Below are 17575 nucleotides of genomic sequence, written 5' to 3'. Positions count from 1 at the left end.
AGGCCTTGGAGAGGAGGTGGAGGTGCAGGTTGGTCGGGGGGCAGGACTGACAGGTAGGGGGACATGGATGGCTCTGATGTGGAGACACTGAGGCCTCGTTCTGCTCAGGGCGAGGCAGGAGAGAGAGGCTAACAGGGCAGGGCTAGCAGCATTACATATACGTGTTTGTAATAACATCTCTCAATTGGAGTATAGGAAAAACAAATCAACCTGTCTATAAAAGATAGACATACTGGGAAAAACACTCTTCCTGTTCCAATAGTGAACAAGACATTGGCCTTAAGAACATGCAAAAAGTATGGGAGAACAGCTGACTTGCTGTTTTACGAAGGTGTTTTTAAAGCATATACTGGGAGATTACTGCTATGATACTGAAACCTATGCAGGTTTTTCAAGGATGTGTTCTCACCAGGTGCATGGCCGAGGAGCGAGGTGGGTGGGGCTCGATCAGCAGCTGGGAGGGGATCTGCCCACACGCCTGGATCTGAGACTCAATCCCCTAGAGAGAGAGAGAGAGAGAGAGAGAGGGTTAACACAGGAGAAGACACACTTTTGAGAAACATACAGACTAGTTGAGTGAAGCCACATATCTTTACCTTCTTATTAGCTTATTTAGTTTGTCTTTTTGTATGCATGAAGCATATGCGTGTAATCAGGGTTGGGTTGTAACGGAATACATGTAACGGCGTTACGTAATCAGAATACAAAAATCAAGTAACTGTATTCAGCTCGCGTTACATTTGAAAAACGAGTAATCTGATTACAGTTACTTTCGTAAACCTGAAGTGAATACATTTTGGATTACTTATTGGAATTATTGGTGGAAAGATTTCCTCTCAACATGTAATATTCAAGTAGTAACAGCGGAATCATCACAGCCCACAAAACCTATTACCGCCGCAGATGGACCAAAATAGCGTTTGAAAAAAAATCGCGGGTCTGCTCGCTCTGAAACAATAACAACGAAACATGGAGGAACAAAAGTCTGCGTTTAAACCGCGTGTGTGTATATAGAGGAGTGTGTGGTTAAAACACATCAGCCAGCGGTCGCTCTTTAGTCTTACTAATGATTATTTCTGAAGGTATACACAGTGAAGGCGGTGCGAAAGGCGGTGCGAAAGGCGGTGCGAAAGGCACTGCGCGGCTCGCTCCTCTTCTCAGAGGCTGAGTTAACCCTCCCGCTGCCTCCTGGTGCTGCAGAGATTTCATGAAGTGAAGGAGGTTTTCCTTCTATCAAACAGCTGTGGGCAGCAGATACTGTGAGTGTCACGGACATGAATACATAGATCAAGGCAGACTGGTGCACACACTCTCCTGTTTTGCCAATCCGGTGCTTAAACAAATATAGCTCTACACCCCTGGTCGAAATGTCCTTAAAATGAAGTCCGAGTTCGACATTTTAATTCATGTCCTGCCAACACTGGCAGGACAGAAGGCGACACGCCCGTTCTAAGCCGTGCCCCTCACTCCTCACATCCCAAGCTGCATCCCCAACAGGTGTATTATGTTGTTACATCGTTTCAGATGTGATGTTTCAGTTGTGCTCTTGATAAGCCATTAAAACGGTAAAAAAACGTTCAGTTTCCTTTTGCTTTTTTGTGTCTCCTGTTCACCAAAACATACTCATCTGTGATGGAAAAATAAAGTAATCCAAAAGTAATCTAAAAGTAATCTGATTGCGTTACTTTTTTAAGACACGTAACTGTAACTGTATTCGGATTACTTTCAGAGCCATGTAATCAGTAATCAGTGATAACTGATTACATTTACAAAGTAACCCTCCCAACCCTGCGTGTAATATAAGTACTTTGTATCTCTAGAGAACCATTCCCTCCGCCATAGGGAGTATATATCTAGTGAGTATTTATCTAAGAGATTTAGACATTACATCGATCTGATGCTACCATATGATCTTGAATGAGAAACTCACCAAGGGAAGATTTCTGCACTGTGATAATCAATTTGGGAGTCAAACAAGAGTGAAATGTTGCCATGGAAACTGACCTCACGTTGCACAGCATCTGCATTTTCTAGGTTGATTGATCCCTCGTAGGACAAGAAGTTGAACACGTTGAGGGATCTCACTGCTTCTGGCCCCCGCTGCTTGTAGCCGAATATTAAATCGATCCACTGGTGAAGCTGGCAGGACACAAACTCGCTCTCCAACGCCTGGTGGAGGTCACAGGGGCAGAGAGAGGAAGGAAGAGAGAGTCAAGACTATTATCAAAGTGGATTCAAAGGCAGAGACAACTAGCCTTCTTTCAGCTTTTATATTCCTTGGAAATGACTGTCCTTGTCTCTTACCATACGGTTGATGCGGACAAAGTCCTCGGGTTTCTTGGCCCAAGCAGGAAGCTCCACGTCACACACAGAAATGCCATCTTCACGCACCCCAAGCTCGTACTCATTACTGTTCACAAACATCTCAGGCAAGTAGTAGAACTCTGGGATCAGCTCCTGATGGATAAAACAGAATAAAACATTGTTTATTTAAAATAAAATAGGACTTTCCTTATCCTTTCCACCAGAAATTTGAATATTTTCAGCTAATTAAACATTGCCGAACAGAAAAAAAGCTCAGAGAACTAAATATAAACTGCAGAGAACAGAAACCAATGAATCTTAAAGTTTAAATACTTTTTTATCGAATGACCGTATGAGCTGTTTGACCCTTGGTTTAAGATACAGGGCTATAGTGGTTACACTTATACTTTTAGAGACGTTTAAATAAAAGCTACAATGAAATTATTTTCTTAAACTCTGCAACATTTTATTTGCAAATGTAGTTTAAAATAGACAAGCACTTGCGTTGGATGCATTCACGTCATTGTGTTTTTGTTGGGTTTTCCTAATTCTGGGCAATTTCAGTTTACAGTTTTTATTGTTTTATAATAATCTTGACTAGTCACTTCCGTAGGACCGTCCCATCAGCCCATCAGGACTTCTTACCTTGACATCAGCTGTGTCCCTCTGGCAGTTCCTCCACGAGCAGCCGATGCCAGAGAAGGCTCTCTCCGGATGGTCGAACTTGTTGTCGTTAGCGTTGAGGAAAAACGTGGTAAAGGGCTCCTGCGGGCACATTGAACAGACAAATTAATTTAAACTGCCATGTGCTCGAGCAGCTGCGGAAGGTCGAAGTCTGTAAGTGTGTGAAGAGCAGCAGGTACTTACTATTCTGAGCATCCACATCAGTGTGGAATGAGCGGTGGAGTACATGGTGGTGTAGTGGTGAGGAGGCGTGCTGTCGTCGTCCCACGTCTCGAAGCGTTCGGCATAAAACGCTGCTCGCTTGGGATTCAGTGCACCGATTGGCTGAGGGAAACCCGAGAGAAATATTAGAATTAAGTCAACAATCAAACAGGAAACGATACATGCAGGTTTCTCCTTTTCCTTACAGAGAGCAAGTCATACATTTTGAACAGTGAAATCTTACCCTAAAACTAACAATTCTGTGAATGTTCTGATCCTCTGTAGGAGGAAAAGCAGGGAATTACATCCACAGTCTTATGTGCCTTTGTTCTTCTACTTTAATTGGAGAAAATGCAACTAGGAAATGTTTCTGCTAAGCCTTGGTGGTACGGCTTGACCTGTATTACAGCCTTTTCTTGGGTTTAGAGCATCTTTTGAGTAGCACACGTTATTTGTTGGAGAAAATATTGTGTGTCAGAGTGCTCTAACCTTGGAGAGGTCTCTGAAGTTTCCAGGTAGAGTGAGGTCCAGCTCCTCTGAGTCATAGTTGGTCAAGACCCAGGGGAAGATGGGGTACTGGTTCAAATCATTGTAGGTCCTCCCTACAGGAACGAAAGGTGGATGGGAGAGGAACACATTATTATTGTTGTGATTTTAGGCCTGAGATGTACCAGTTTGATCTGTGCATTACTACATCAGTTTGAGTTGTACTTGCTACATATAACAAATGAAAGCTCAAACGTTTAATTAATGAGATCTCGCTGATTGGGGGGCAAAGATTAGGTGCCAGACTTGGAATTCAAATGTAACGCGGTTGTATGTTAGTGTGATCAAAGATATCTTCAACATGGGGGAGGCATAAAAGCACACGCTGTTGACAAAACTGCTACACACCAGCATACAGCATGTTAAAGCCTTTCATTTCTATAACATACATATATCCATATATTATGACATATTGGTTTATTGATAGATATGTTCAAATATTTTAAAAGAAGTGAACACATAAAATAGCAAATGTTTAACTGCCGTAATTGTTTCCTATTTGTCCATTGTAGCTGCTCCTATTGATATATGTCTGTATAAATATTTATTTACAGACCACATTGGTGACTGTTGTTGTGAAAACTGCAGCTGAGCTGGAGCTGACAAAGGTTTATCTTATTCAAATCTTCCAGGTTCTTTATCTGCTCCCTTCAATACAGTCTTTCTATACACAGGCCTCTTTTATTCATGCACATGGAGAGACATTTAAATAGCCTGCAGTTTCTGGCTTTGTAGGTATTTTAGAACGACACAGAACAGGACATCTCAGAGCACCGAAATAACGTTGCATCAGTGAAAATCTTCGCAGCAGTTACACTGGAAAATGTCAACATCACACAGTAGAAGGACAGCAAAAAATAGAAAAATACTGGAAGTATTCTCTCAACTTATTCAAAAATAAAAACAAAGAAGGCTACAGAGGATAGTGTTGTGGGACCACTTGTCGTCCATATCTTATTTTGAGTCTAAGATCCTCAAAAACAGACTTAGCAGTCAGCTCAAGAAATAGGATTGGAAGTGGGCTTTACCTGCAATAGTGTTGAGGAACATGAGGTACTCAAAGTTAGAGATCTCTCTTCTCTGCCAGCGCTGCGTCATGTTGGACGACTTGAAGAGCTGACGAGGGGTAGCCAAAGAAATCCGCCTGGGAAACACACACACACACATATTGAAGATTATTTTCATCACACCGGGAAGACATTTCTTTCCAACCCAGGATAGCGAAGGACCAGCAGCACCTACCTGGCTTGTGGCAGGCCGTAACTCGTTCCTACCCCAACCCGGGGAAGACTGTAGACCACTCGCTTGACCGTGGCCGGGTCAGGGAAGTTAAACATCACAGACGCTGGAGAAAGAGGAAGAAACGAGATATAATCAGCATAAAGATGTGTACTTGCACCAAACAGCGAATAAGCTACCGTGTAGTGGGGACATTACTATGGGAGGTTGCACCGGGATACAAGAGCCCAAGCAGTGCTAATGCTTTTCATTCTGACCTTTCGTACACAATAAATGATGCAGCAGCTAATAATCCATGAGTTGTGCATCACTTGCAACCACTCTCTTCCATTTCTCAAGGTCCAATCTACAGAAAATACTTCCCTAATGACATACCGTATAAACAAACAAATACAGTTGTACAGCTACGAGTTGCAGAAGTGAAGCATTCTGGGTATTTAATTAGCCAGTCTGTTATTCAGTACTATTAGTGTTTATTCAAATTATAATAATACTTTTTAATATACCTATTTCAATGCTTTGCAGACTAAAGTAATTACCACTTTTCAAGACTTGGAGAAAAGTGGTATGTGGTATTTCTGCTAACTCTGGCATGTTACTTGTTATTTATTTATATGCTTGACAAGTTGACATTAAGGGCAAATAATCAATAAATAATATCAGTGGCTGGTGCATCGTTTTGATAAATCAATACATGTGAATTAATGTAAGTAATACAAAAATCTGCAGACTTACTTCTGTTGGCCATAAAGACTTCTAGTCCGGTGTTCTGCAGCAGGTAGCGCCTGGAGAACACGGCTCTGATCTCACTGAACATCCATTTACCGTGCAGACCCTCCGAGTAGGCCAGTACCTGTTGGGGTTGGACATCCTTTGAAAAAAATATTTTAACATAAAGAAAAATCTATATAGACAATACATGAAATCATTTGAATCAATGAGAAGCAGTACATTCAAAGCGAAGCACTTTTCCTTGAGGAAAAAGATCCAATAAAAAAACAGGTTGCCCTTACTTTAGCATCAGTTGACTTGAATGTAGGATCCTCTTCATCCACCTCAAAGTAAATCTCAGTAGTGGTGATGGATAAAGTGCCTCGAGCCACCACCACTGGAGCTACCAACTGAGCCGGTGTACTCAGAACCACGGGGCCTGGGGGGATACATGACTTATTACTACTTCAAGCATACACAGCACTGACAGGCTCAGTACACACAACAGTTGTAAGCAATCATCACACACAACAAATAATGAAATGTACTTTAATATAGTCATTTCATGTTAGTCAAGATTGATTACTTCTTCTATTTCGCTTAATAGAGTGAACACTCGATCAGGTGTGTCGTAAGAGCAAGAAATGAATTAAATTAGATATTTTGTCAGTTGTTAGTTAACTATGATTAAATCTTCTTGAGTCAGCAAATCAGCTGGATGGTTAGTGCGGCTGCAAAACTCGTTACTTGCCTTTGGAGATAAAAAGTCTTGGACAGAAACGGACTAAAAACAAGAGTCATAGACAGTTTACACTTCAATTGGATCGTAGCATTGTGCCTGTATATGTGTGAGTGTGAGTGAGTGAGTGAGTGAGTGAGTGAGTGAGTGAGTGAGTGAGTGAGTGAGTGAGTGAGTGAGTGAGTGAGTGAGTGAGTGTGTGTGTGTGTGTGTGTGTGTGTGTGTGTGTGTGTGTGTGTGTGTGTGTGTGTGTGTGTGTGTGTGTGTGTGTGCGTGTGTGTGTTAGTGAATCTCACCAGCGAGGTTATCAATCTCTTTTTCCTGCAGCAGGCTGACGGAGTCATCGTCTCCCTCCAGCATAAGCTCCGCCTCTGGGTTCTGGGCGACCACTGATTGGCTGCGGAAGGTTTTCTTCGACTTTAGCTCCTCCTCTTCTTCTTCTGTACCTGTTTATAGTTTATGTTAGAGAGTTACCGTATATGCAACATGTAGATATTGACAACATGTTTAAATTGGTACACAATACTGACTGTATTCCTCCAGAGCTTTAAGGGACACGTCTGCGTGAGTGGATCCAGATGCGTTTCGCACAAATCTCCGTCTCCTCCTAAGGTCATCCTCCCAGTAGTCGAGACGCCAGAAGTCGTGTAATTGGCTGAAGACGTCAAAGGAAAAGAACCTAAATTAGTAATTTCAGTGGTGTCAGTGGTGCATTTTGAGACTTTTCCTTTAGGGGCAATGAAGTTGGAGTTGAAGTTACAGCTGACATTTACGCTAGCTACTTCCAGAGCTAATTTCCTACAGTCAAAAGGTCCCACTTTATTGGGTAAAACGGCAGTATTTGAGCGGAAAGGTGAGTTTACAATAAAAAAATCCGACACTACAAAAACCAATAACTGGACTTTAAATAAGAGAAAAAAAACAACATATGACAGCCCAAAGAAAAAATATGAAAAGCAAGGTTTAGACATGTGTGAAACTATTCATCAGCACTATGCTAATGTTAACAAACAGAAAAATATAATTGAGGACAGAGAACTTCAGATGCAATTTCACTTTAATTAAAGCTTCCGCTGTGCAAAGGTTGTTTACTAACAGCATACACAGTACAATGTACCTAATTAACAGTGACAGGAGGAGACAGGATTCAGATGCTGTATGTCACATGTCCTCAAATTAAACCCGTGTCCTTCCCAAGTCTGGAGGCAGATCTGGATAGCACGCCATCATTGATTAAATGTGTGTATTTGAGTGTGCTAAAGAAAACGATCATTTGATGTTAGCATTTAGCTGTCTCTCTGTGTGGGTGTGTGCTGAAGTTCATGTACAATTAATTATGTTTAATAACACCATGTCCTCTTTTATAAATGGCTTTATTTCAGCACTGACTGTATCTAGAATTTAAAAACTAGAAATAGATTTTCTAAGTCTCTGCTGCAACTTAAACGATTGAATATATGATACTACATTTACACAGATAAAAGCCATAATCTGCTGTGGTAATGTGTTTTAGTGATATGGACATAACATGATGGATGGTGCTGACTTAATAATCACTTCACATACTGATGCCATTTTCTCATTATATGCAAGAAGTGTTCCCTGCGTAACGTCTGCTATCAAATGACATCCTGTGGAGCAGCAATCTAAAAATGTGGCAGGGTATAATTGGACACCCAGTTCCTCTCATCTCGCGCTCACCTCTGTGACATTGTCCCCCACGCTCCATGCTTATTGGTCAGGATGTTGAGGATCTTCTGTTTCAGCTGGTTAGCGGTCACATGATCTCTGTGCTTGGCTGCGCTGATGAGGTGATCACACATTTTCTCCTCCTCTCTCCGGTCCGCAGCGTACTGGGCACAGTTAGCCTGGAGGAGAGCGAGAGGGAAAGAGTTATACAGGATGCAGAAACAGTACAAAAACACTGATGTCCTATCACCTACTTGCTGTGTTTTGAAAATGTGCTTTACTTAACCCTGTACTACTAAGACCAAATACACGCGCTTCATCTGTAAATGGAAGAATCATAGAGCCAGGACAGAGAATTTAAAAGGTCAATCGTGGACAAAGTGGCCCTGTGTTAGCCCTACATGCCTAAATATGTATACACGTATGCATCAGGGTTTCCGTTAGCTGGTAATTACCGGTTTTTTGCTGGTAAAATGGATTAAAAACCGGTAAATTCAAAACCTGCTGGTCAAAATGTCCGGTAATAATTAGGGATGCTCTCATCGATCGGCCGCCGGTCATTATCGGCCGATATTCACTCTTAATAGTTTGATCGGTGCTCTCTATAAAGGCCGATCAGGAGAGCTGGATTTGATCGATATGGACATAAACGCGAGTAACCGGATGCGAGAGAGAGATCAGATCAGCTGCTGAGTCTGACCGAGACACACAGCTCTACGTGATCACCTGGAGGATCCGTTTATTTCTCCCGTGTTAGTATTCAGAGTTAATGTAAACTTTTGAATAATGTACTTTATCTACTATAAGAAGTTTGTTTGAATGTAATAATTATGTTGTTTGTGGAAGCGTATCATTTATTGAAAAATGAATCTAAACTTTTCGATCTGTTACGATTATAAACTGAAGCAATATAAAAATGAGCCCCATTAAATGAGTTTTAAACATCAGCATATCCGGTCATAGTCCGGTAATTACATGTTAACGGAAACTCTGCTACACCATTCTTATTCTTATTATTGAAACATGACCGGTAAGTTTCAAATTTGTCCAGTAAAATAAATTCTTTCCGGACACTTGACCGGCAAGAAAAAATCCTAGCGGAAACCCTGGTATGCATACTGTTGGAGCATCTAAGGAGATACATGTGTATACGATTGTATAGATGTGTGTGCAAGTACGTATTGTATGTATGTATATTATATATCATATTTTCTACAACATAGTAAGCATTTTCTTTTTACCCAGGACGACCCTGTCTGCTTTCATACTGTTTGTCTGCTCATTATTGTAACAAAAAACAATAAAAACAATGCTTGTTCCCTGGAGGCTTTATTGAAGTCACAAACAGTACCGGTGCTCTGTGTGTTTACCTCAAATTCAGCGTGTTTGTGTACATCCTCTGCCCTCTGTCTGTTTAGGATGAACTCTGCTTCGTTGGCAACACGTACAATATGATCCTTCATGGCGTGACACAGGAGTCTGGTGACGGGGGGGAAGAGATACAAATAACAGGTATTAGCATCACCTTCAAGTTTCAATGGAAGAAGAAAGTTTCCCTCAATATGATACATTGTCCTAAATTAGATCAATAACTCTGGTCTATCTGCAGCTGAAGCGAATGTTTGTGTGGATAAACCGCTTTGTTTAAAAGTTAGAATCCTTTTTCGGGATGTTTAAATATTTAGTTTTTTGCATTTACTCTAATTATGTACAATACCGTTTCTAATAAAAGAAAGGCACTGAAATAAGAAGGCACCTGCATGTGCCATCCGACCTCTGCAGCTCATCCAGAATGCAGCGGCTCGTCTGGTCTTCAACCTTCCAACATTTTCCCACACCACGCCGCTCCTCCGCTCCCTCCGCTGGCTTCCGGTAACTGCTAGAATCCACTTCAAGACACTGGTACTTGCGTACCATGCTGCGAATGGATCTGGCCCTTCCTACATCCAGGACATGGTTAAACCGTACACCCCAGCACGTGCTCTACGCTCTGCATCAGCCAAACGACTCGCTGCACCCTTGCTGCGAGGGGGACCCAAGTTCCCATCAGCAAAAACACGTGGGTTTGCTATCCTGGCTCCAAAATGGTGGAATGAGCTCCCCATTGAAATCAGGACCGCAGAAAGCTTACACACCTTCCGGCGCAGACTGAAAACTCATCTCTTTCGACTCCACTTCGAGCGATAGAATGACTAACAAAGAACTGCTAACAGAGCACTTATATACTAATAAAGGACTGGCTTATCTATAGCCAGTTGAGCAGCACTTGAAACGATTGGCTCTTTGAAACCTGATGTTCTTATATGATTCTGTTTTCCTCAAGGTTGTGTCTTCCTGGTCGAATGTACTTATTATAAGTCGCTTTGGATAAAAGCGTCAGCTAAATGCAATGTAATGTAATGTAATGTAATAAGACCATCACTGTACGGTTAATTGCAATCAACACATGGCACTGTGCACTTATCCTGCCAAGACTCTCATTAGGGCTCTATAATAACCATTAGTTGTTAGGCAGTGATAACAGTGTTGCGGTTAATGTGTGAATCACAGGAAGCCTTATGGGATGGTGTGCAGTCTGTGTGATGGATTACCTTCCCTCGTTGATGAGCTCAATGAAGGCCAATCCTGCGTTCTTCTGGATGGAGTTTTGCCACTCCTAAGTGTACAAGAAACACAGTATGAACATTAGATGGTAAGACAAGGTGTTGTGTGTAGGAAAAGCCGAAGGAATCAAGATATTTACTTACAAACATGTGAAAAATGTGAATGAAATATTGCCATAAACCAGCATAATTAGAAACATTGTCCAGAAAGGCAATGTTTCAAATTATAGTTGTGCATGCATACTTTTTATTATATACTTTGACTTGTGTTTTACAAGTGTATATTTGTATTTGTAATTTTACCATACACATACACATTAACCACATTCCTGTCTCCTTTCAGTTTATGCATTTGTCCCTCCCGTTTAACTTATATACCTGTATTTTTATTTTGTATCACAATGATATGTATTATCCCTTATTTTAAATGTGTTGGTTAGACCCTCATTTAGTTTTTACTATATCATTTAAATATTTGAGTTTTTTTTAAGTACATATTTAATTAGCATTGAGGGAGCCGGAGACTTAAGCTGTTCATTGCTAACAACTGCTTCTATGAACTTGGTAAAATAAGATACGTCATAAATGTCTCTAAATGTCACACATTGTCACAGAGCCGAATGTGTTTTTGGCAGTTGATCAGCTGATCAAAATGTAAGAGTTGAGAAGAATAGTAGCTTTATTGATTTAGTCAAGAAGAAATACACCTACCCATCATTAACCATCTCCAGTGTAAGGTACACTAGCACAAAACAGCACAGAATAAAGATGGAGAAACATCCGGAGAGCTTTCTAAGTGTCAATAAAAAAGCACCCATCTAAGAGTATGCGAGTGCTTTATGCGTCGGTGCATATTAGAGTGGAGACTTCTGAGCAGGGTGAGAGTGTTGTTGAAAGCCTCAAACTATCAGAGCTCCATTAGCTCCAGCAGCTCTCAGGCCTGTGAAGGACACGTGGGATCATCTCCTGTTACAACCCCCCCCCCCCCCCACACCCAGAGGATCGATATCTGGGCTAGGGTTCGCTCTCCCGGGCATCTAATGGCAGACGAGGCCGGAGCCTGGGGTAATACTATACATGCTGACGAGAGGGAGAGTGGAGGGGAGGGGGAAAGGAGAGGGAGTGGTGCGAGGACGGGTAGTGTTGAAGTGGTCGTAGATGAAAGCAGTCGCCACCGAAACACTGAGTTAAAATGGACAGCAAAATAAGAGGAGTCTGCTGGTTCTGTAGAAGATGGAGCATCTGAGGGGTTCCTCTAAGGACAAGAGCTCTTAGAGGAAGAATAGTTGGGAGGCAAACTTCATCGTATCAAAGAAAAAGGAAACTTCAGGAGAAAGCTCGTAGTGGTAAGTAGCTTTTTTTTAATTCTTTCTTATGAGTGTTATTCAAGAAGATAGACAGACTGTCAATGGGACCTTCAGGCTTCGATATCGTTATTTCAAGTAAAATCCTGTCGGAAAACTTTATATGCATGTTTGTGTCATGGAAGATGTTTTTTGTGGCCTTGATGTGATGGTGCATATAAGTTGATATGATATTACATCCGCAATGCGCTCATTACACGCTCACCCACAGGGCAGATCAATGACCCCGAAAGCTTCCTGTGTGTTAACGACTCAGGCGATTATTGAAAAGGAAAACAATGATCACTTTTAGAATAGGTTAGACAAATTAAGCGTTTGGACATGCTTTGGAAAAGTGGAACATATGAGTTAGGGCAGTAAACAGAAAGGGGAGAGGAGGGGGTACCAACCTGAGAACAGAGCAGCATTACGAGCTCCACCACAGACGTGCTAGACTTCATGCACACCAGACCTGCAGCACAGAGACATACAGCAGTCAGGAGCCTTTCTCTCTCTCTCTCTCTCTCTCTCTCTCTCTCTCTCTCACACACACACACACACACACACACACACACACACACACACACACACACACACACACACACAACACACACACACACACACACACACACACACACACACACACACACACACACACACACACACACACACACACACACACACACACACACACACACACACACACACACACACTGCTCGAGATACAAAAATATCATCAAAGAACGCACTGTAGTGTCAGTGGTTTCTGCTCTTGTACACAGTCATCATGGTCAAGTTTATAAAAAGCATGCTACGGAGAAGACAGGAACAAACAGTAGAGAGAAAGATGAAGAAGGAGGCAGTAGGGAGAGGGGAGGGAGGAGAAAGAGCAGGAAGGGAGGAGAGGGAGAGAACATTGAGACGGTGGATCACGAAAACAGGACGCCAGGAAGCAGGTGGGCAGAGACAAGAATGCATCACATTTAGAACAGCACTGTAATACCAGTAGTATTATTGATTATCTGATGTCGTTATCTAACTAGCTGTTTGAAAATAGTGTAATAGTGACTTCATACCTGCTTGACGAATGAGTGAAGCAGCCAGCTCAGAGACACTCACCCTCTCATTCAATCACTCAATTATTTTCTCACACACAAACATCGCGGTGAGGGACAGTGAATGGGGAGACTCCACAGAGAGACGCCAGTTAGAGAAAAGCAGCCGTGTACAGCACCTGTACCTTCTATGAGCAGTTCCTGCCCATGGCTACCCAGCAGCGTCCTGGAGAGAAAGGGCGCAAAGTCCACAAAAATCTCTCTCAGCAGGGGCGCCACTTTCTCCAGAGCGCGCTCCAACTTGGTGGTGATACTGTGGTGGGAAAAAAGTGGGAGAAAGATGAAGGGAACAGGAGGGATGATAAAACAGATGAGATTAGAACAAGGAAACACTCAGGGGACTTACAGCAGGTGGGAAAGGGAACGAGAGAAACATGCAAGAAAGAAATGTGTAGAGGAAGGTGAGAAAACGGAACGAGAGGAAAGCAATGGAGAAGATATTCACAGGAGACGAGAGAGAAATTGAAAAATGGCTAAAATGGACACAGAAGACACAAAACATTACAGAATTGAAACGTAAGTAATGATGGATTGGAAGGAAAGCACTATGGTTGGGTTAGTTTTGGTAGAGTTAGGTTAATGGTACTTTCATTTTAAGACTTATTGTTTATTAACTTAATATTGTGGGATGAGTGCAGCTGGAATTGTGTAAAACCTGCAACAAAAAAAGTCCCTACTGTAAACTGCATTGGAAGATAATGCATGTATTGTGTCTTGCCTCGCTACGCATCTAAATGTTTGTGTGTAGACGACATGCAGAGCAAATGAATATATATTCTATGTTCAGTTGACAAATAGAGAAAGTAATAGAGGACGAGTATGAAGAGACTAAAATATGGCAGGGCATATTATTGTTCTTATAAGCATGTGACTTCTGAATCAGACCTGGGTCATTAGTGTTCACAAAACTTCATTTAGTTTCGAGCTGCTCAGAGAAGCAGACGGTTGACATTTGGAACAGGAATTTGAGTCGGATTTAGCAAAATGTCTTTGCAAAGACAGTTTGACTCAGGTCTGATCTTGAATCTGGGGTTAGTGTGACGAGGGTGTGTGGTGGAGGTGGGGCAGAGAGGGGGGTGGGGACAGGAAGAGCATCTCCTTGCCTAAAACACTGTCCTGCATCTCGGGGAGCTGCCTGGAAGCCTGCCAGAGAGCTAAAAGACTTGAGCTCAGGGGGCGTCTGACCGCTGCGCAGCGCACACTGCGCCACCTCACAATAGGCACTGCAATACAAAGACACACACACTGATTAAAGAACACAAGCGCACACACGCTCTTAAATGCGTGTGCGCTCTCAGAAGCACACGGAATAACACACTTTCTAAAGAGAGAGTACATTGACAGAAATGCTACAGTGAATTATTTATCACTGCTTCTGTATTACTATTTCACTTAATATTACCATACTTACATTTATTAGCGAGTGCCTATACACATTATGGAAACACAACTCTACAGAAGAACATATGATTATAGAAAATGTAGTTACATGCTTTCAAATAAGAAATCAATTGGGATTCTCACACAGTAGTCCACATTCTCTAAGAGTGACATTTAAACACAGTTGCCATGTCAGCGATGAAGAGCAGTAGTGTAGACTGAGTGAGATGTGTTGGAGGCAGGATGCGTGCAGGTGAGCTGGAAGTGTGTGTGAGTGTCCACAGAGTAGTTATACTAGCTTTCAGTAGACTATATATATATATATATATTGGATTCAATTCAATATCCTATTTATGTCTAATCACTTCATATGGAAATGGTGTTTTTGACCTTTCATTAAGAATTTGTCACCTGGTAGAAATTACCGGTTAAGTCATTTTTGTTTTTATTTATGTCAATTGTCACAACATTTCCTGAATGTGTATGTTCAGGAAATGAGACAGAGCACACACACACACACACACACACACACACACACACACACACACACACACACACACACACACACACACACACACACACACACACACACACACACACACACACACACACACACACACACACACACACACACACACACACACACACACACACACACACACACACACACACACACACACACACACACACACACCCACTCAGACAGATCACACACACACTCAGACAGAGCACACACACATACACACACACTGACATTGCTTCTGACGGTCTTAAAACTGATCTTGGCTAGTATCCTCTGTAATCAGGTTTACCAAGGATTTAAAAAGCATGTGTGTGCCCCCCAGTTGACCCCAATCTATCCCTGCTGTATTATATAACTAATGACTTTGAGAGTGAGCTAGTGAATTTGTTTTGGGAAAGACGAAGGCCATAATTGTGAAGTAATAGGGGGACAGGAATGAAGTGGAAAACATTTACATATCAACGTAAAAACAAATGCCAGAGGGGGGTGACAAAACAGAAAGAGTGGGCAGGAAGTGAATGGATGAAGAGCTTTGTCGTGTGGAGTGCTCTGACCTCATATTCTCCATGCTGTCTTCTGGCATGGGTGCCACTGTCTGGACAGCTGGCAGATTCTTGCTAGTCGCACCGTTAACGAATGACGATGAAGAGGAGGAGGAAGAGGAGGCAGAGTCTGTGGCACCTAGACAGGACAGAGAGTGGTACAACATCTGTATTATTCTAACATGAATCAAGCATGACCGGGATTATTGTTCGGCAAACAAATTGAATTTGGATAGTATTTCTCCAGACGAGCTGCTGCTTGTCTTCGGGTAATGGCCCCCGTTTGTGAAAATAGCTTTGCAATCAATATACAGAATCCATTCCAGGAAACAAATCCCTTCCTTGGTTCATTATGCAGGTATGATATAGTCTAATATGTCTGACGGGCTGAAAAAGCTTTGATTACAAACCCACATGTCCGCAAATGTGCATTTGATTCCAATGTTGTCATTCATTTACACTTCTTGATACCATATTTGGGTCAACAAATATCTAATGCATGATTTTCCTGTGTTATCTTTCTATGTTCAGCATCAAATGAGTGGTCTGCGCCTTCATTGATCTGGCTCCTGTCCTTGAAATAGGTTCAAACTAATCTGGGAAGCATCTGCCAGTGCCATGGTTCAGTTTGTTCTATTGTAGTTTGTTCTGGCTGTCAAAGGACAGCAAAGAAAAGCATCAAAGAGTCTTATATCAAGAGAAGAAACTCAGCCGTGCTTCATGGAGCTGCCTTTGATTTGCTGGAGGCCTTTAACACAAACAGGATTGGGACAAGTGCCATCTGTCTGAATGCCTGCTACCTCTACGCACACTAAAGAGATGCAGTGCAACAATATATGCGGGTACATATATTTTACATATGATAATGTATAAGATTAAAGGTAGGGTAGGTAAGAATGGAGAAACCAGCTCGAGTGCGCTAGAATTTGAAAGTACACAGCCGAAAAAAATATGCCCCTTCCTTCAGACTTCCTTACAGAGCCCCTCCTCCAACACACACGAACGCACACATGACCAATGAGGGCACGAGATACGTTTGTGCACAGATGGAAGGCTGACAGGCAGGTAGGCCATCCAGTTATTTTAGAATAAAATAATCGGTCGTGCTTTTTACAGTACCACGGCTTCCACAGATGACATTTTTTAATGTATTTATTGTCAAAGCATTTAATATATTCATTGCTATCGGGATGTTAAGAGCATTCTATGGAATATAACACAAAGTGTTTCTGAAGTGAATTACCTACCCCACCTTTAAGAATAATGAGCTAAACCGTTTGTGGTGGTGTAGAAATGTTGTTTATGAATGCACGATATCTGTGTTATCTCTCACCTGTAGTGTTGATCATGCTCTTGGGGGTTGCTGATGCAGCAGCAAATATATTGGGGGTGCTGCCGGCGGCTGATCCGCTGGTGGTGGGCGTGCCCACCGTGTTGACTGACAGGCTGCCAGGTGGTGGCTTCTTGACTGGAACCATTACACTCCTGTTGGAGATAAGACAAAAGGGCATCAGTCAGACAAACCTGCACACACATTACTCTTTTTATCAAATGTTTCTCTGTGTCATATCGCCTCTGTATGTATGCCACTGTTGGTTTATGCCACTATAAATATAATACACAAAGCAACTAAAAGGGTTATGCAGTTAAATGTAAAACAAATTAAGCAATTCAAAATAGTTGTAACCTCTTTTTAAGCTTTAAGAATCTAATGTCATTATATTTAGATTTGGCTATGTAGGTGTGGTTTTTTAGAATAACTAACATATTTTCTTTACTATCACACAATTCTGTTTAATTGCCATTATTTATATAAATCAGATGTATTTCGCCTGTCTTCATGAGTCAGATATTTACATGGGGGGGACATTTTGGAGCTGGACATAAATACCATTGTGATCTATTATGCACACAATCAATAACTGAGCTCTCAAGGACTGACAGAGAGCAGGATCT

General features: G+C 41.9%; 1 protein-coding gene across 20 annotated transcripts in view; it reads right to left on the bottom strand.

The window, feature by feature from the left end:
• The window catches only part of nbeaa (neurobeachin a), a 97984-nt gene that overhangs the window by 6023 nt on the left and 74386 nt on the right, over positions 1-17575 (bottom strand). For 5 of the 20 annotated variants that reach the window (XM_034099022.1, XM_034099033.1, XM_034099038.1 and 2 more), the window contains 21 exons: positions 16953-17104; positions 15632-15758; positions 14278-14397; positions 13294-13427; positions 12470-12531; positions 10705-10769; positions 9484-9592; positions 8126-8292; positions 6955-7103; positions 6721-6870; positions 6437-6469; positions 5988-6124; positions 5710-5845; positions 4978-5080; positions 4764-4879; positions 3679-3791; positions 3172-3312; positions 2950-3069; positions 2305-2457; positions 2005-2169; positions 410-499 (listed from right to left, as the gene is read on the bottom strand). In XM_034099022.1, coding sequence (XP_033954913.1) covers positions 410-499; positions 2005-2169; positions 2305-2457; positions 2950-3069; positions 3172-3312; positions 3679-3791; positions 4764-4879; positions 4978-5080; positions 5710-5845; positions 5988-6124; positions 6437-6469; positions 6721-6870; positions 6955-7103; positions 8126-8292; positions 9484-9592; positions 10705-10769; positions 12470-12531; positions 13294-13427; positions 14278-14397; positions 15632-15758; positions 16953-17104 — 2542 coding nt within the window. The remainder of the gene's footprint in view (positions 1-409; positions 500-2004; positions 2170-2304; positions 2458-2949; positions 3070-3171; positions 3313-3678; positions 3792-4763; positions 4880-4977; positions 5081-5709; positions 5846-5987; positions 6125-6436; positions 6470-6720; positions 6871-6954; positions 7104-8125; positions 8293-9483; positions 9593-10704; positions 10770-12469; positions 12532-13293; positions 13428-14277; positions 14398-15631; positions 15759-16952; positions 17105-17575) is intronic. The other 15 variants (XM_034099030.1, XM_034099034.1, XM_034099035.1 and 12 more) reach the window with 7 other exon arrangements.

Source organism: Pseudochaenichthys georgianus, chromosome 14 (genome assembly GCF_902827115.2).
Source record: "Pseudochaenichthys georgianus chromosome 14, fPseGeo1.2, whole genome shotgun sequence".
NCBI lineage: Eukaryota > Metazoa > Chordata > Actinopteri > Perciformes > Channichthyidae > Pseudochaenichthys > Pseudochaenichthys georgianus.
Note: the sequence above shows the minus strand (reverse complement) of the source record. Positions and strands in the feature narration are given on the sequence as shown.